At 40.6% G+C, this 20,556-nt stretch overlaps 2 protein-coding genes across 2 annotated transcripts in view; both read left to right on the top strand.

The window, feature by feature from the left end:
• The first annotated feature begins 3,842 nt into the window (after positions 1-3,842).
• b3gnt2a (UDP-GlcNAc:betaGal beta-1,3-N-acetylglucosaminyltransferase 2a) lies at positions 3,843-9,484 on the top strand. Its single transcript, XM_079666593.1, has 4 exons — positions 3,843-4,131; positions 5,114-5,240; positions 6,293-7,519; positions 8,325-9,484. Exon 3 carries the CDS (start codon positions 6,311-6,313, stop codon positions 7,505-7,507), a length of 1,197 nt encoding a protein of 398 aa, XP_079522719.1. The 5' UTR covers positions 3,843-4,131; positions 5,114-5,240; positions 6,293-6,310; the 3' UTR covers positions 7,508-7,519; positions 8,325-9,484.
• A 1,094-nt stretch (positions 9,485-10,578) lies between these two features.
• LOC307045387 (uncharacterized protein) overlaps positions 10,579-20,556 on the top strand; it is a gene marked incomplete at its 3' end in the record, with an annotated part of 10,763 nt that continues 785 nt past the window's right edge. Inside the window, exons 1-5 of the mRNA XM_079691025.1 lie at positions 10,579-10,823; positions 10,909-10,957; positions 19,178-19,554; positions 20,023-20,229; positions 20,415-20,552. Of these exons, the coding sequence (XP_079547151.1) occupies positions 10,734-10,823; positions 10,909-10,957; positions 19,178-19,554; positions 20,023-20,229; positions 20,415-20,552 (861 nt within the window). The 5' untranslated portion in view covers positions 10,579-10,733. The remainder of the gene's footprint in view (positions 10,824-10,908; positions 10,958-19,177; positions 19,555-20,022; positions 20,230-20,414; positions 20,553-20,556) is intronic.

Below are 20,556 nucleotides of genomic sequence, written 5' to 3'. Positions count from 1 at the left end.
GACTTTTAATTGGTAGACAAAATCATCAAGACACAAGATGAATTGATAAAAGAAACAATCATAAATTGAAGTCCTTATTATATTAAAAGTATGAACTATTATTACTTATCTTATAGATTAAAAAAACTCTGCCAGAGCTTCGATTTCTAATTTGCAGCGTTTAGACACCTTTTTATTTAATCATGAATACATGTCAACTTGAATCTTAATAAAGTTTGCAAAAAACATTTTACCACCAATGTTTATATATTAGAGTATTGCTTATGTTCGCAATAATATCTCATACTCTGTTCTAAGAGACACAGACAATAGAAAATAGAAACCAGCAGGGGGATCATCGCGGTACGAGAACAATAAAGGAAGACAAAGATGGGGGCTGTTGGGAGTCACTCACATTATGGCTGTAGAGGGCTTCATCCATTTTTCAGTATCATGTGATGAACACAGTGCAGGTCAGTCAGCAGGGGGTCGTGTTATACAGAGAAGATAGTCCGAGTCTGTGGGACCCTGCAGACACCAGCTTTGTTTATCCATATGTGCACATGTTTTAAATATCTGTGTATTAAGGTATTAAGAAATACGTGTAATTAGCACTGTCCAAGACATTTTAGTCTAACATGAAAAAAGTACTGTGTCTCACTTTGATATTTATTTATTTTTTGTAACTACAGTATCTGGAAAGAAGTACCATTTAACATTTTTTAAATATGCCAAGTATTAATAAAGTATTTATGTATAGTATGAACAATATTAGCAGCTCCTTTTTGCACTGTAAACACAGATGCAAAGAGAGCTATCCCTGGATCACTTTGATACTAAAGAAAATTTAAAAAATACAGTTTTAATTCTTTATTTTTTTATAGCTGTACAATATACAATATTTCCCAAAAATCTAGATATTTGAGATTTAGGTGTTGTCATTAATCCATTCTATTTAAATATATCTTTATCATGTCATTGGTGCTATTTATATAATGTGGTTTCCCCTATTGTTATACATGCTTGTGTACATTAAAGCCATGTCTATTCTTTATTGGGGGGGAGATATTGGGAAAAAGTGCCAAAAATCTGAGTGAAATTCAATGTCTGCACTCTGAGTTCTATAACGTGTTTTACTGAAATGTCGTCTGCCTCTCTCAGGACTCAGAGTTCGTATGTCTGGAGTTTGATGAAGCCAAGGTCAACCAGGTGCTGAAGAAGATGTCTGATATCCAAGAGAGCATCGACAGAATCGTTCATCGCACCTGAAACTTTAAGAGAGGTTTTCCTCGGGCAGCGGAGAAATGGGAAGGTGGGATTCTGTCTCAGAGACATAACTGTTTCCTCTGCTGATTTGCCAGGATGGATCCAACATGGCTCTGCCTACAGACTTTTGAAAGACATACCTTATGAGATGCATAATCCTCATTTCAATACAACTTGTCATATTGACTTGTCCACTTATTGAGGGTCTTTTTTATCGACCAAAAAAGTGTTTGTTTTTTCAACCAACAATTACTCAAAGTGCTGAATTGTTTAGTTTTTTAAAATAAGAGTTATCCTTCTTTATTCCCTTTCTGAGAGTGTCTAGAAAGTGTCTAAATGTTTGCAAATGAAGTAGGTTAAAGCAACATTTCAAGCATTTTCTGTTATTATATAATGCAACAGAAACAAAAGTCATTAAATTAAACACTGCAACGTAATCTGAAAATGATGATGATGAAGATGATGATACAGCTTTAGATCTAAAGTTCAGACAGATCATAAACTGAAGTTTTTTGACTGAAAATGCATTAAAGTCAACACAAAGATGCAAAAGCATTGATATTAACAGACGGTGCACATTTGGTCAATAACTTTGAGTTGAACAATTTTCAACTGATGCTGTTTATGGAGAAGAAACTGTTAAATAAAAATAAAAACAATAATTTGCATTCAATGTTAACGTCTTGGCTACTCAATCTACAGGTTTATGATAAACCTGTGATAAAATGCTAACATTAGCATAAAATGATATTGTGCCAATATTGTGAATATGTTTCTTAGCATAAATGTAAAAATGCTCACTTGAGCTAATGTTAGCATTTAGCTCGAATCATGATGATTTTTTTCCTCTGACTTAGTAGCTAATGCTAACAACATGTTAGCCTTTCATTCAAATATGTAATTCAATACAACTGTATTCATCCCTACAAGTGGCTATGTGATGCATAGAACAACTAACACTTATTAAGATGTTGGCAAGGTAACATAAGCATTTAACTGAAAGTACAGCTGACAGTATCAGGTTAGACTGACGAGAGCGCTCTGTTGTTACCATGGTGATTGTCCTTCACCTGAACGGAGTTTAGAGCGTCCTGCTCCTTTAAGGAATTGGTGCGATCATCCCTTTCTGAGCTACCTGGTGTCAGGTAGACTGCCTGCAGGTGTAGATTACACGTGGCCCATTCATTCTTAAGAGGAATAAAAGCCTGCAGGGCCTCAGCAGCACTTGAACAGTTTGATTAAGGACTTGATTCGTTAGTTCAGGTTAAGAGTGTTTATATAAATGCAGTTAGTTAAACCTCCACTCAGATTCAGTCAGATCCAGTGGGATGCAGTGTTTGTCTGTGTCTGTGTTCAGTGCGGAGGTTATATTGCTCCAGAGGTGGATGACACTGACAAGCAATAAAAGTTTGTGGGTAGAGACGTGGAGATGGACTCAAACTGCTTTGATAAGACAAATGCTACTTGAAGATAAACAAACATTGTTCGTTTTACTCAGTGAGCTTTAGTTACTTTTTAGAGTGCAGTTTTTCATCTTCTTCTTCTCCAGAGAAAACCATGTATCTCCAGATGTTTGTGATGAACTTAAGTGTTTCCTATGTGTTGATAACATTCTCCTACTTCTGAAGTTAAATAAGCTATTTAAAAACCCTTCAGCTGGATAATGCATCTCCACAAAGCTGAAAACAGGGTGGTTTTTCTGATAAATGTTGTGAAAAGTGGACTTTTAGAGGTATGTGGTTCTCACAGGACAGGAAAGCTGCAAACAGATATTAAAGGATCCCAATTATACTTCTGGAGTTTTCCTTTTCTTGTAGTGGTTTTTGTGTATGTTATGGTTTGAAAAAACTAATATCCCTGTGTTCCCTCCAGAGGGAGTTTCTCTCCAACACTACAGCATTATTATAGGTTAAAGGTGGGGTAAGTCCTTTTGGAGAAACCAGCTCGAGTGCACTAGAATTAGAAAATACACAGCCGGAACAAATCTGCCACTTCCTTACAGAGCCCCTCCTCCAACACACACGAACGCGCACATGATCAATGAGGGCACGAGATAAATTTGTGCACAGATGGAAGGCTGACAGGCAGGTAGGCCATCCAGTTATTTTTAGCCGGGCCGGCTCAGATGATTGGTCGTGCTTTTTACAGTACTACGGCTTCCACAGATTAAATCTTTTTATGAATTTTTGAAAATGAAAAGTGTATCTCGAGCCGGTTTCTCAAACTTACCTACCCCACCTTTAAGATTAGTATTTATGCATACATAAAAAAAATATAAAACCCTATTTTTGCATCTACAACATTCAACTAATGACCACAGCAATGATTAAAAAATATAAATTGAAAACATTGCAGGATTCATCTTTGTTAAGTTCATTTTTATGCTGATACACTGAACTTTTTTTAGCAGGTATTTACCTCACAACATAATATTTCTACAGTAGGCTATTTTATTTGTAGTAATACTTCTTTACAAGATCTGAGTATTTGGTCTACCACTACACTTCAGCCCAGATTTTAAGATGTTCAATGTAGAGGTGTAAAAAGGGGAGGGTGTGTGTTTTGCACTTGGGAAACCTTGCAACACTTTTGAACTGCGGCCATGCAACCTGAGGGAGGAGTCTGAGCGCAGGGGAGTCTCTCACTTCGGCTAAACTTCTCCACCTTTCCCCCCTCAGTGAACAGAGGATGTGACCTGTCTGTTGGATATGTAAAGATTGAAAATGGTTTCACAGTGTTCGTACTTCAGTGAATGAGGATTAGTGCGCAGTTGATCTCCAAAATACGCGCCGCGTGAAGGAAGGAATGAGGGTGCACGAGCTGCAGCCTGTTGATCTGCCTTTTAATTTGATTTCACAACGAGGACGTGCGGAGGCGGTTTGAGAGGTAAGTTAGTCACAGATATAACTCCCAACGTTTGTATTGTTGTTATTGCGCAAATATGCGAAATAACCGTACGGTAACAGAGTTTGACCGCTGAGTAAAGTACAAAAACAAGAGCAGTTTGACTTTGTACTTGTAGATAGTACTGTGTGGTATAACTTGCATGACATGTGTTGAATAAATCAAGTGTTTATTCCTGTTGTTTCTGTGTTATAGTGTAGAAAAGGGCTCTAACTTTAGGGAAAACAGAGCAATAAAGTGTAATTCACTGCTTCATTCAGATTTAGAATGAGTCCATCGCATCTGTCGGTGTAAGCTACGGAAGAGGATTAGGGCCAAATGTGAATAGTTTATTTGAGTTCAGTCCACATGTGAGTAATGTCAAAAGTAAAATAACTAGTAAAATAAACTCCGCTTTTAATCTCAAAACTCAGATTTTAAAATCATTACTCAAATATTGTTTTTTGCAATTTTGTATTCTGAAGTTATAATGGACGTCAAAAGGTCCCCTGATTTATAATAAAAACACATGGCAGTAAACGTCATTTGTTAATATATAAAATGAATATACTATATAAACAAAATGAAAACACTTATATCTCTTTTATCTAATCAGATTATCTTTCAGTAAAGAACACACTGTATTTTCCTGTTCACACTACAATTAAAGTTTTACAGCTCTGCAATTTGATAAATAATTAATCTTTTATACAAAGTCTACTACTCTGTAAACATTGCTCAGGCTCAGGCAGTACATTAAGATTTGCCCTTAAGTAAACTTTGATGTTCATTTTGACAGTCTGCAAGTGTTGCTTCACTTCTGTGTGATTGGTCTACTCTAAAGGCGTGTAACTGAAGATCATTATAGCAAGCTTAAATTACTTTAGTCGCCTCTCTGCACAAATAAACCCAATTTATAATCAAAATTATCCCTGCACTTCGCTGAGTTTCTTCCTGGTTAATGTGCCTTTGTGTTTAACTGCAGATGGATGCAGAAACAACCGTGTGGTTCTTGTTGGACACGTGGTTCTCCTTCCTGCAGCTCCTCCACATGAGACCTGGAGAGCGCTGTGTCTCCTCCAGCCCCAACTGACCCCCCTCTACTGTCTCAGGTGATATATAGCTTTCATGTCATGTGACCTAATGACTCAAACAAAGGCATATGTATTACTATACACAGTGGGACACACCTTTTTTTTGTTGCACCTTCTATTTTTATATTAACATTTTGATGCACATTCAGCAGTTTCTCATTACATTTTTCAATACCTTCCATTTCATGTGGCCCATTAACTCCATCCATAACATACATTATTACTACGCTGGATAAATATGACACACATATTTTCTTGGATTTTATTCTACCTTCTATTTCATATAAAAATGTGTAAGAAAAATCTGCAGTGTTTTTATTTAATTGCTTCCGTATAATGTGACCCAATCAAGTAGGACACGTGTCGTCTTATTGAATTATATTCCACTTGCTATTTTATATGAGTATATTCATGTGAAACTGTTTTTTAATTCAAAATGACTTGTAACTATATCTCTTCTATTAATTAAAACGTTATGTAGGTACATGTTGGGACTGCAATGTAAATTAAACATCATCTGTTTTTCAATAAATAAAATCTGCACAAAAAAACAAACTTAGTAGTGACATCTAGTGGTATAACTGTTTAGGGCTTCTGTCCACAGCAAAACGTTTCTACATGTATTTAAGTGACTGAAAAACGTTGCATTGCTGCATGCTCAGTCTCTCATGAAAGTGCACAGTGCTCATCTGTGTGTGTCAGTCAGTGGACAATAACAAAAACGTCTGTCAGTTAACCAGCGTCATGTGCACGGCTGAATTGGAAACATGTGATTGAGGGGGTGAGGAGAAAATGCTCATGGGGCCCGTTCCTGCAGGATCAGAGATTAAAATGTGGCTTTGTTCGTAGCCGTCTTGAGCTCTGAAACCAAGCAGTGGTGAAATCAAGCTTCCTGTTGAGTTTCTGCTTCAGATTCATCTAGTTTTATTTTTGATAAAAGTTTTAGGGTCGACTTTCTCCATGTTTCCAAATGTTCCTTTTGGCTTTGTCGTAAGTCCTGATTCTGCAGATTTGTTCCTGCTTTGTGTTGATTTTCATGGATTGTCTTAATGTTGCTGTCCTTTCTATAGACGCAGAGGGGAGGCATCATGTCTGCAGGCCGCAGAAAGCTCTGCGTGATCATGATGCTCAACGTCTTCGTCTGCCTCCTGGTTTGCGTCACGTGGAACCTCCGGCGTCACAAAAGTGGCCGCCACAAAGTTCGAATCCCATCTGAGAGGTTCTGGCACAGGCTGGAAGAGAGTAAATCCTTCTGGAACAAGGAGCAGCAGCATCTGGACTTCCTCTTCAACCCCATTGTGAACTCTTTGCACTCGAGCGACTCCCTCGTCGAGCTGCCTGATTGGCTGAATAACACCGGCCCCCCTGACCTCTGTGAGCCGGATAACAGAGTCCCAATGCAAATTATGGACTACAACGCCCTGCCAAAGGGCTTCCAGGATTTTCTTTTGCACATGCGCTGCAGGACATACCCCATGCTGATAAACCAGCCTCATATCTGTAAGGGAAAACCCTTCCTGCTGCTGGCGGTCAAATCCCTGATCCCACACTTTGACCGTCGGCAGGCCATCCGTGAAACATGGGGTCGGGCGGGGGTCATAGCTAATCGCTCAGTGGTGACGGTGTTCCTGCTAGGCAACACCTTGCCCGTGGATCACTTCCCAGACCTGCTGGGGATGCTGGACCACGAGGCCAAGCTCCACAAAGACGTCCTCCATTGGGACTACCGGGACACCTTCTACAACCTCACCCTGAAGGAGGTCCTGTTCCTGGAGTGGTTCAGCGAACACTGCCCCCACGGCCAGTTCATCCTGAAGGGTGACGACGACGTCTTCGTCAACACCGTACGGATTGTAGACCTCCTGGAGGGCCTGCCGGAGAAAAAAGCCAAGGATCTGTTCATAGGTGATGTTATCAATGACGCCGGTCCTCACAGGAACCGGAGACTCAAGTACTTTGTCCCAGAGAGTGTGTTTGTGGGGATGTACCCGACTTATGCAGGTGGCGGAGGATATCTGTACTCGGGGGAGTTGGCTCTGCGTCTCCACAACGCATCCCGGCAGGTGGTGCTTTATCCCATTGACGATGTCTACACGGGGATGTGTCTGAAGAAGCTGGGCCTGGCTCCTGAGAAGCATGAAGGCTTCAGGACGTTTGGCATTGATGTGAAGTACAGGGACAACCCGTGCGTCTACAGGACCTTGATGCTGGTGCACAGCTGCACGCCACAAGAGATGTTAACCATCTGGCCGTGGATCATCCGCCCGGAGCTGGACTGCCAGTGAGGGTCAAGTCAGGTAACTTTATGGATTTATGAAGAGAACTGGATCCAGAGTTGGAGGTGGGACCCCGTGTTGTCCAATGAAAGTTGCTCAGTAGTGTATGAAGCCAAAATGGTCTGACTCTCGAGTACAAAAATATTTTCCCGAATTGTGATTAATAAAGAACATCTTATTATTTTATCTTATCTTAAAAGTACCCGTATCTGGGCCCATAGAGCATGGGAATGTATGTGTTGCTTAAGCCCCGCCTCCTATCTCCTATTCTTGGCTCAGTCAAATGAATGGAGAGGTAAAATAATCCTGAATTTAGCTTTTAGCACATTTTACAACTTTTACACCCTAATGATTTAAATAAGTGCTATAGAGTGTACGTGATGGGTAGATTTACAGACATGACAACGGGAAAAAGTTTTTTCAGCCCAATTAAATCGCTGACTGACAGAAGATGTAATACCGCCGTTTGGGCACTGCGAATAGAATTTGCTTCAATATCCGGTACACTTTCTGGGGGCCTAGGTTATTCCATACATTGGGAAAGAGACATCTGTAAACTACCCAGTACAAACACTTTTAAATACCTCTTCAAATCAATGTTATTGACCTCTTCAAATCATTAGGGTCTGAAAGTTGTGAAATGTGCTAAAAGCTAAATCCTCTCTCCATTCATTTGACTGAGTCGAGAGCGGGAAATCGGAGTTAGGGCTTAAGGAAAACTCAAGTGTGCTCAATGGGCCCGGATCCAGGAACCTTTTTATCTACTGTCACTCCATTCGTGGACCCGTCTCCAATGCTGTATCCAATTCTCTTTATACATCCATAGGTTACTCCCGTATGGTCCTTGGGGCACTTTGATGACTCCCTATCTGCCTCCGAACACTCGCTTGCCCGCCGGTCTCATGCACTCCACGGCTGTTTTCCACCTCTTTATGTTAGTCAGCCATCCTGTCCTTGGTATTCATGCACCACCTTTAAATGTTCCTGCTGCTCCATATCTTATCTATGTTAAGCTTACCTGAGGCTGCCAGTGAACACCTGCATATGTGTTTGAACTGTTGAGATTACAACACCTTGTTAAATGGGTTGAACCCTGTTGCAGCGACCTGAAATCAGTCCTGTCTAGAGAGAGTCAGGCAACAATTGCACATAACACAATATTTTCAGTAAGATCTTTTAATGGCATGGCCTTGTCCTGTGAGTAGGGTTGCAAAGGGGCGGAACATTTCCTGTACATTTCCGGAAAGTTTCCATGGGAAGTTAAGCTGGGGAATTTTGGAAATATTCGATAAAAAACATGATATTTCAACAGATCTTTTCGTTTTTAATTTTTTTTGTCAGTTAGTAATATTTGTATTTGAGTTATCAACAGTGTTTTTAAGCGGACTCAATACATCTATTATTTGTTTTTCAACTATCTGTATAATACTTGAAAGTAAGCATTTGGGAAACTGACCAAACCAAAATGACCCCTTGCTAATGTTAGCCAGATAGCATATGCACACAATATTTTTTAAAGTAAAAAATCATGCATTCATACTGTACACAAACCAGTGTTAGTGGTAAAAGATATGTTTTTGGTACGTAGTGTGTTAAGTGAAGAAAAAACGTTGGTAACTGATATTTTCCTACATTTACCACAACGTTTACTACTAAAAAGGAGATGAACTCTGATCCCACACAGACTGTTTTCTGTAAAGCCAAAACAAGACGACAGAGTTTATACATTGAAAATCTACATTGTGTAGTTATTATTAAATGCTCAGTGTTGTTTTTAACATCTCAAATGTGATGTTGCTGCTGTTACTGTGCATTCATTCTCTGTATTTGTATTTTAATAATATATCGTAAGCAATAAATGTGTTTTTCCATCACCTTCATCAACAGATGTGTTTGGGTTCACTCTGGTCCTGTTTTCAATTGTTTGTTTAAATGGTTTTGATGATACAAATCTGTTCCAATGAGAATAAAATAATATATCTTGTGTTTTTGTTATCCTGTTTTTATTATTAAATTGACAATACACATTTATTTTACATTTCCCAAAAATTATTTCCACATTCACTTGACATTATTATTTATTTTAATTAAGTTTGCATTTTCTTTTATTAGAATATTTCATTATTATTTTTATATAATGGGCTGAAACTTGTCCTCTTCTCTTTTGTTTATTACAATTATTTTGTTCTTTATAAATCTGTCTCAGGGACACAACGACATGCTGACTGCAGTGGGGTTTGAACCTGTGCTCCCCTGATCCCAACACCAACGCACAATCCACTGCGCCGCACACCTCCCTATGGATACATATTGAATAAATTGTATTCAATATTTTTATTTTGTTGACCACAATAACCCAAAAGTAATAAGTAAGATATAATTTTTTTTATATCTTAAGTTTGCATTTTTTTTAATGAGAATATTTGTATTATTATTCTTATCGTTGTTATTATGAAAAAGGATATTAACTTATTGTTATTGTTAATATTAATAGAAATATTATCTTGCTAGACAGTGGTGTCAACAGAAGTTTAACATAAAGCCTATTTTATATATATTTTAACAATCTTATTTATACTTTACTGACTACTTTCAAAGTCAACTTTATTTTCAATCTTCCAGTTCGTGTGTACAAAAAGATCGAAATACCGTTTACCACAATCCCGAATATAAAAACCAACTTATATAAAAATATAAAAACGTGTGCAAATATCACCCCAAAAATGACACATTTTTACATGTGCACACATTAAGACCTAAAAAAACCCCACAACAATCAATATATACAAAATAAAAGTCACTTCAATATTTTGAGAATGTACATTAGTGCAAGATTGTCCGTAGCACTAATGCACATTCTGGACAATCTACTTTGCTTATTGTTTACTTAGTTACGGTCTTCTATACAACAATAGATAATTGTGTTCTAATGTTTTGTAAGGACTTTAAGGATAGGATATTTACTGGTACAAACACAGCTACAACATTTATGTTATTTTAAGTCTTAAAAAATATGCATTTGTCCCTGCTGGATAAAAGCGTATTGTGAATTTGAAGCATTACATGAGGATAGAGATGTGAACCCAACGGGGACCTCTAGTGGACGGATCAGCTGTTCACATGCAGGCAAACAATCAGCTTCCTGATGAATTTCAGCTGCTCACACAGGAAGGCGAACTGCAGTTGAACTAAAACTGTGAAGCACTAAGACAAGTTTAACAGACAAAGTAATAAAATGCCTGAAAATAACAGTATTAGCTTTAAAAGAGTGCTGCTCATATTTCTTCTGATATTTGGAGTATTTTGGAAGCAGTGTGACTCACAGGTAGGATTAACATGAGACATTGTTTTGTGTTCATACTTTAAAATAGTTTAATTAATTGTTCGTTTTTGCTTTCTTGTGTTTGCAGGTGATGACAGAAGAAGCCAACAAGCCTCCAGATGACACTCGAGCAAAAGGTATTTGCATGTGATTTGAATGGGAATGTTTTTACTTGTCTGTGTATTTGAAAATCAACAGGTAAAATAATCTGTGAACACAGATCTACACTTTTTTTTCGATTATCTAACGATTATCTAAGTTTCCGAATTTCTTTCCACGTTAGCCGCAAATCTTCAAATCAAATCGATATTGACATCTCTCTTTCTATATTTCTAACTTGATTTTAAATAATCTGAAAACCATGTTGGAAATATAAGAAAATGGCAGCTTTAACTAAAATATGTTTTCTTTTTTATTAATGCATTAAACTAAACAGCATTTTTAAACTACTGTTCTGTAGGCAGCCTATAATTTACACATTTTAGATACTTATTTTCTTAGGTTACATTTTTCTGGTGTTTTACAGAATACACTTAAGAACAAATCATCCTATGTATATTTATTTGCTTTTGTTTATTGGAATTGCACTTTGAGTTAATCCAAAAGTAATGCAAAGTATTCAGGTAACATTACTTGTATATTGTTATACTCAAATACATTTTTAAAGTTACCCTCCCAACCCTGATTAATAGTAATTAGCTCAACAATGACTTCACAAAAGTTTCCTGGTCGAATGTACTTATTGTATGTCGCTTTGGATATAAGCGTCAGCTAAATGTAATGTAATAACAAAAATTACTACAAGAAAGAAAAGACCAACTGCACTTTGAAATGACTTTTAGTAACGAAATGTGCTTTAAAAATCAATTTTTTTATTATTATTATTATTATTGTAGGGGGAATATTTTCCAAGGTCAATAACTTTGACCCAGTTCAAACTGTCCTGACTGAGCACACCCACCTGTAACCTTGGCTGCTGTGCTCTTAGTGTTTTGTCTCCCTGTTCCTGCCTGGTGGCGTCAGCTGATAGAGGTGTTATGAATGATTCTATCTTGTTATGCAGCAATGTTGATTATTCTCTCTGAACTAGATAAATACATGGGTCTGGGGTAGAGTTCTTCAGATTTGATGTGGCAACTCTCCTGTGCAGTCAGAACCTCTGGCTCTTGGACTTGTGATGTGAATTCTCCGGCCGAAGCTCTAAATAAACCATCAGTGTTTGACATCAAAGCTCCTGCTCTTCCCGTGTGTCCTTCATGAGTCGGTGACACCCACTCCGTTGCTACACAGAAGTTTCTCCCACAATTATTGCTAGTGTTGAGTGAACTGATAATAAGTACTGTCTCAGGTGAAGTGACGGAGTTAAAATAAACCGTGTGTTAAAGGTCACCTATTAGCAAAATCCACTTCTTCATGTCTCTTCTACATCAACATGTGTCCCCTCTTCTTCATGTCTCTTCTACATCAACATGTGTCCCCTATTCTTCATGTCTCTTCTACATCAACATGTGTCCCCTCTTCTCCATGTCTCTTCTACATCAACATGTGTCCCCTCTTCTCCATGTCTCATCTACATCAACATGTGTCCCCTCTTCTTCATGTCTCTTCTACATCAACATGTGTCCCCTCTTCTCCATGTCTCTTCTACATCAACATGTGTCCCCTCTTCTCCATGTCTCTTCTACATCAACATGTGTCCCCTCTTCTTCATGTCTCTTCTACATCAACATGTGTCCCCTCTTCTCCATGTCTCTTCTACATCAACATGTGTCCCCTCTTCTCCATGTCTCTTCTACATCAACATGTGTCCCCTCTTCTTCATGTCTCTTCTACATCAACATGTGTCCCCTCTTCTCCATGTCTCATCTACATCAACATGTGTCCCCTCTTCTTCATGTCTCTTCTACATCAACATGTGTCCCCTCTTCTTCATGTCTCTTCTACATCAACATGTGTCCCCTCTTCTTCATGTCTCTTCTACATCAACATGTGTCCCCTCTTCTCCATGTCTCTTCTACATCAACATGTGTCCCCTCTTCTTCATGTCTCTTCTACATCAACATGTGTCCCCTCTTCTCCATGTCTCATCTACATCAACATGTGTCCCCTCTTCTTCATGTCTCTTCTACATCAACATGTGTCCCCTCTTCTCCATGTCTCATCTACATCAACATGTGTCCCCTCTTCTTCATGTCTCTTCAACATCAACATGTGTCCCCTCTTCTTTATGTCTTTTCTACATCAACATGTGTCCCCTCTTCTCCATGTCTCATCTACATCAACATGTGTCCCCTCTTCTTCATGTCTCTTCTAAATCAACATGTGTCCCCTCTTCTTCATGTCTCTTCTACATCAACATGTGTCCCCTCTTCTCCATGTCTCTTCTACATCACCATGTGTCCCCTATTCTTCATGTCTCTTCTACATCAACATGTGTCCCCTCTTCTTCATGTCTCTTCTACATCAACATGTGTCCCCTCTTCTTCATGTCTCTTCTACATCAACATGTGTCCCCTCTTCTCCATGTCTCATCTACATCAACATGTGTCCCCTCTTCTTCATGTCTCTTCTAAATCAACATGTGTCCCCTCTTCTTCATGTCTCTTCTACATCAACATGTGTCCCCTCTTCTTCATGTCTCTTCTACATCAACATGTGTCCCCTCTTCTTCATGTCTCTTCTAAATCAACATGTGTCCCCTCTTCTTCATGTCTCTTCTACATCAACATGTGTCCCCTCTTCTCCATGTCTCTTCTACATCACCATGTGTCCCCTATTCTTCATGTCTCTTCTACATCAACATGTGTCCCCTCTTCTTCATGTCTCTTCTACATCAACATGTGTCCCCTCTTCTTCATGTCTCTTCTAAATCAACATGTGTCCCCTCTTCTTCATGTCTCTTCTACATCAACATGTGTCCCCTCTTCTCCATGTCTCTTCTACATCACCATGTGTCCCCTATTCTTCATGTCTCTTCTACATCAACATGTGTCCCCTCTTCTTCATGTCTCTTCTACATCAACATGTGTCCCCTCTTCTTCATGTCTCTTCTACATCAACATGTGTCCCCTCTTCTTCATGTCTCTTCTACATCAACATGTGTTCCCTCTTCGCCATGTCTCTTCTACATCAACATGTGTCCCCTCTTCTTCATGTCTCCTCTACATCAACATGTGTCCCCTCTTCTTCATGTCTCTTCTACCTCAACATGTGTCCCCTCTTCTTCATGTCTCTTCTACATCAACATGTGTCCCCTCTTCTTCATGTCTCTTCTACATCAGCATGTGTTCCCTCTTCTCCATGTCTCTTCTACATCAACATGTGTCCCCTCTTCTTAATGTCTCTTCTTCATCAGCATGTGTCCTCTCTTCTTCATGTCTCTTCTACATCAGCATGTGTTCCCTCTTCTCCATTTCTCTTCTACATCAACATGTGTCCCCTCTTCTTCATGTCTCTTCTACATCAACATGTGTCCCCTCTTCTTCATGTCTCTTCTACATCAACATGTGTCCCCTCTTCTTCATGTCTCTTCTACATCAACATGTGTCCCCTCTTCTCCATGTCTCATCTACATCAACATGTGTCCCCTTTTCTCCATGTGTCCTCTACATCAACATGTGTCCCCTTTTCTCCATGTGTCCTCTACATCAACATGTGTCCCCTCTTCTTCATGTCTCTTCTACATCAACATGTGTCCCCTCTTCTTCATGTCTCTTCAGTTCTACATCAACATGTGTCCCCTCTTCTTCATGTCTCTTCTACATCAACATGTGTCCCCTCTTCTTCATGTCTCTTCTACATCAACATGTGTCCCCTCTTCTTCATGTCTCTTCAGTTTTACATCAACATGTGTCCCCTCTTCTTCATGTCTCTTCTACATCAACATGTGTCCCCTCTTCTTCATGTCTCTTCTACATCAACATGTGTCCCCTCTTCTTCATGTCTCTTCTACATCAACATGTGTCCCCTCTTCTCCATGTCTCCTCTACATCAACATGTGTCCCCTCTTCTTCATGTCTCTTCTACATCAACATGTGTCCCCTCTTCTTCATGTCTCTTCTACATCAACATGTGTCCCCTCTTCTTCATGTCTCTTCAGTTCTACATCAACATGTGTCCCCTCTTCTTCATGTCTCTTCTACATCAACATGTGTCCCCTCTTCTTCATGTCTCTTCTACATCAACATGTGTCCCCTCTTCTTCATGTCTCTTCTACATCAACATGTGTCCCCTCTTCTCCATTTCTCTTCTACATCAACATGTGTCCCCTCTTCTCCATGTCTCTTCTACATCAACATGTGTCCCCTCTTCTTTATGTCTCTTCTACATCAACATGTGTCCCCTCTTCTCCATGTCTCATCTACATCAACATGTGTCCCCTCTTCTTCATGTCTCTTCTAAATCAACATGTGTCCCCTCTTCTTCATGTCTCTTCTACATCAACATGTGTCCCCTCTTCTCCATGTCTCTTCTACATCACCATGTGTCCCCTATTCTTCATGTCTCTTCTACATCAACATGTGTCCCCTCTTCTTCATGTCTCTTCTACATCAACATGTGTCCCCTCTTCTTCATGTCTCTTCTACATCAGCATGTGTTCCCTCTTCTTCATGTCTCTTCTTCATCAACATGTGTCCCCTCTTCTCCATGTCTCTTCTACATCAGCATGTGTTCCCTCTTCTCCATTTCTCTTCTACATCAACATGTGTCCCCTCTTCTTCATGTCTCTTCTACATCAACATGTGTCCCCTCCTCTTCATGTCTCTTCTACATCAACATGTGTCCCCTCTTCTCCATGTCTCATCTACATCAACATGTGTCCCCTTTTCTCCATGTGTCCTCTACATCAACATGTGTCCCCTCTTCTCCATGTGTCCTCTACATCAACATGTGTCCCCTCTTCTTCATGTCTCTTCTACATCAACATGTGTCCCCTCTTCTTCATGTCTCTTCTACATCAACATGTGTCCCCTCTTCTTCATGTCTCTTCAGTTCTACATCAACATGTGTCCCCTCTTCTTCATGTCTCTTCTACATCAACATGTGTCCCCTCTTCTTCATGTCTCTTCTAAATCAACATGTGTCCCCTCTTCTTCATGTCTCTTCAGTTTTACATCAACATGTGTCCCCTCTTCTTCATGTCTCTTCTACATCAACATGTGTCCCCTCTTCTTCATGTCTCTTCTACATCAACATGTGTCCCCTCTTCTTCATGTCTCTTCTACATCAACATGTGTCCCCTCTTCTCCATGTCTCCTCTACATCAACATGTGTCCCCTCTTCTTCATGTCTCTTCTACATCAACATGTGTCCCCTCTTCTTCATGTCTCTTCTACATCAACATGTGTCCCCTCTTCTTCATGTCTCTTCTACATCAACATGTGTCCCCTCTTCTTCATGTCTCTTCTACATCAACATGTGTCCCCTCTTCTTCATGTCTCTTCAGTTTTACATCAACATGTGTCCCCTCTTCTTCATGTCTCCTCTACATCAACATGTGTCCCCTCTTCTTCATGTCTCTTCTACATCAACATGTGTCCCCTCTTCTTCATGTCTCTTCTACATCAACATGTGTCCCCTCTTCTTCATGTCTCTTCTACATCAACATGTGTCCCCTCTTCTTCATGTCTCTTCTACATCAACATGTGTCCCCTCTTCTTCATGTCTCTTCTACATCAACATGTGTCCCCTCTTCTCCATGTCTCTTCTACATCACCATGTCTCCACTCTTCTTCATGTCTCTTCTACATCAAAATGTGTCCCCTCTTCTTCATGTCTCTTCTACATCAAAATGTGTCCCCTCTTCTTCATGTCTCTTCTACATCAACACGTGTCCCCTCTTCTTCATGTCTCTTCTACATCAACACGTGTCCCCTCTTCTTCATGTCTCTTCTACATCAACACGTGTCCCCTCTTCTTCATGTCTCTTCTACATCAACATGTGTCCCCTCTTCTTCATGTCTCTTCTACGTCAGCATGTGTCCCCTCTTCTTCATGTCTCTTCTTCATCAACATGTGTCCCCTCTTCTTCATGTCTCTTCTACATCAGCATGTGTTCCCTCTTCTCCATGTCTCTTCTACATCAACATGTGTCCCCTCTTCTTCATGTCTCTTCTACATCAACATGTGTCCCCTCTTCTTCATGTCTCTTCTAAATCAACATGTGTCCCCTCTTCTTCATGTCTCTTCAGTTTTACATCAACATGTGTCCCCTCTTCTTCATGTCTCTTCTACATCAACATGTGTCCCCTCTTCTTCATGTCTCTTCTACATCAACATGTGTCCCCTCTTCTCCATGTCTCTTCTACATCAACATGTGTCTCCTCTACATCAACATGTGTCCCCTCTTCTTCATGTCTCTTCTACATCAACATGTGTCCCCTCTTCTTCATGTCTCTTCTACATCAACATGTGTCCCCTCTTCTTCATGTCTCTTCTACATCAACATGTGTCCCCTCTTCTTCATGTCTCTTCTACATCAGCATGTGTTCCCTCTTCTCCATGTCTCTTCTACATCAACATGTGTCCCCTCTTCTTCATGTCTCTTCTTCATCAGCATGTGTCCCCTCTTCTTCATGTCTCTTCTACATCAGCATGTGTTCCCTCTTCTTCATGTCTCTTCTTCATCAACATGTGTCCCCTCTTCTTCATGTCTCTTCTACATCAACATGTGTCCCCTCTTCTTCATGTCTCTTCTACATCAGCATGTGTTCCCTCTTCTTCATGTCTCTTCTTCATCAACATGTGTCCCCTCTTCTTCATGTCTCTTCTACATCAGCATGTGTTCCCTCTTCTCCATGTCTCTTCTACATCAACATGTGTCCCCTCTTCTTCATGTCTCTTCTTCATCAACATGTGTCCCCTCTTCTTCATGTCTCTTCTACATCAGCATGTGTTCCCTCTTCTCCATGTCTCTTCTACATCAACATGTGTCCCCTCTTCTCCATGTCTCTTCTACATCAACATGTGTCCCCTCTTCTTCATGTCTCTTCTACATCAACATGTGTCCCCTCTTCTTCATGTCTCTTCTACATCAACATGTGTCCCCTCTTCTTCATGTCTCTTCTACATCAACATGTGTCCCCTCTTCTTCATGTCTCTTCTACATCAACATGTGTCCCCTCTTCTTCATGTCTCTTCTACATCAACATGTGTCCCCTCTTCTTCATGTCTCTTCTACATCAACATGTGTCCCCTCTTCTTCATGTGTCTTCTACATCAACATGTGTCCCCTCTTCTTCATGTCTCTTCAGTTCTACATCAACATGTGTCCCCTCTTCTCCATGTCTCTTCTACATCACCATGTGTCCCCTCTTCTTCATGTCTCTTCTACATCAACATGTGTCCCCTCTTCTTCATGTCTCCTCTACATCAACATGTGTCCCCTCTTCTTCATGTCTCTTCTACAACAACATGTGTCCCCTCTTCCTCATGTCTCTTCTACATCAACATGTGTCCCCTCTTCTCCATGTCTCCTCTACATCAACATGTGTCCCCTCTTCTCCATGTCTCTTCTACATCAACATGTGTCCCCTCTTCTTCATGTCTCTTCTACATCCACATGTGTCCCCTCTTCTTCATGTCTCTTCTACATCCACATGTGTCCCCTCTTCTCCATGTCTCTTCTACATCCACATGTGTCCCCTCTTCTTCATGTCTCTTCTACATCCACATGTGTCCCCTCTTCTTCATGTTTCTTCTACATCAACATGTGTCCCCTCTTCTTCATGTCTCTTCTACATCAACATGTGTCCCCTCTTCTTCATGTCTCTTCTACATCAACATGCGTCCCCTCTTCTTCATGTCTCTTCTACATCAACATATGTCCCCTCTTCTTCATGTCTCTTCTACATCAACATGTGTCCCCTCTGTGGAAAGAGACTCTAAAAGTTTCAGGAACAAAGATTCTCTCTCTTTTTGTCCTGATCCATTTCTATAAAAACCTGTCTGAAAATGAGTTGATCAGATTGTTGCCACTTTATGATGTCATAGCGATGTTTTGTCTTAAGTAACCATTAGCCAATCAGCAACCAAGGTAACCCCCCCCCCCCCCCCTCCCTCTTATCACCTGAATCTCCTCCTAGAGCACCATTGTGTTCTTTTTAACCAAATCTCTCTCTGAGGGTCGTGGGGAGGGGCTCCTTATTTTCATCTAAAGTAACAGAGAGAATAAACACTTTGGAAACAGGGCTGAAACAGAGGGGATTATGGGTAATGCTGCAATGATCTGTTTGGTGTTTGGAGCCAATCACTTCTGAGACATGTTTTGTATATATCTGAGACCTGTAAGTTAACAGATTGATAAACAGTATAATAGGGGACCTTTTTAAAGCCACAGTTGTTCTGTTTCCCCTCAGAAGGTCGTGGAGGAGACGGCAGCGCCTTCTTCGCTCAGCGGAGCTGCCACCAGCTGCTGAAGGGCGACTCTGGGGACTTCTACTCCCCGGACTATATGTGCTCCAACCCCCCCCTGTGGTGTAACTGGACCATCCAGGTGGCCCCTGCCTGGAGGATCGACCTGTACCTGGAGGACCTGACCCCTGACGACGCCTGCCACCTCAAAGACGACCAGGTGCACGTGGACGAGCCCACGGGACATTTTGGGGGCACCAACGTCCTGCAGAAGTGCTGGAAAGAGGCCAAATACACGTCGTCCTCCAACATTCTGTACGTGGTGCTGCTGATCGGGGGTTGGCCCACCCCACCCTACAGGGGCTTCTACGGACGATACCAGGTTTGTTTGAAGACCAAGAGTTAGTCTAAAGAAGACCAGGAAGCTTCTCGAAAAGTTTATATGTTAAGGCTATGGTAGGTTTACAAGGGAACACAGCTGTGGTTCCTAAATCCAATTCACTGGTCCACAGTCCACTTTCAGCTAGCTGTCTGCAGTTGCAAGAATGAAAGAGATCTTTTCTCTCTATAACATCGTATTTATATCGTATTTAGTCTTCTTCCATTGGCTGATGTCGACGGAGGCGGGTCTTCTTCTGTAGTCTTCTGACGACGTAGCCGTGGCGCATCTCTTATGATATTTTATTATACAATTCTTCTGATGTTTGTTGGTCATTGAACACATAGTAATATGCAGCGTAGATGAGTGAGAGTTGGAGACGGTGTGTTTTAGTATGTAAAAAAAACCACTGCTACAGTAAATGATGTCCCTTAAAGTTCCGCCACAATATATTGATTATTTCTCCCACAGGCCTTCGGACCCCCCGTGGTTTACAACCCTCAGGAGGGACTACCAGAAACAAACACGGTGTCACAATATCTTCCTTCTGGACTCTTGGAGTTAAATGAACTTCCAGATCCAAATCCTGATCTCATGTATGACTTTAACAATCAGACTTCAGAGATGACTGCCGAGAAAAAGGAGAATGAGGAGAATGAGGAGGGTGCGGACACTGAGGTGGGAATTAAACCTTCAACTGTAATGCCTGGCTCCACCAAATTGGTTGTATCCACACTATTAGAGTGGCGCAGGGGTGACGGAATTTGTAATATTGCAGAAAATAGGCTTAGACATGTTCTTATCTATCTAACAAAATCAACCCACAGATTCAAATGACTAACCTAAACCTATCTTTCCTTCAGGTGGTTGAAAATCAACGTCCATCGTTGGAGAGCTACAGCCAGTTAAAAGCCACTCCCACAGTGGAATCATCCACTCAGGTAACGTCTCGATGGGGCAGAGAAGCCTCTCAAACCTCTTCAGGCCCGTCAGATTCATCCGTCC

This window comes from Notothenia rossii, assembly GCF_949606895.1.
Source record: "Notothenia rossii genome assembly, chromosome: 1".
Lineage (NCBI taxonomy): Eukaryota > Metazoa > Chordata > Actinopteri > Perciformes > Nototheniidae > Notothenia > Notothenia rossii.
The sequence above is the reverse complement of the archived record's forward strand: the minus strand, read 5'-3'. Positions and strand labels throughout refer to the sequence as shown.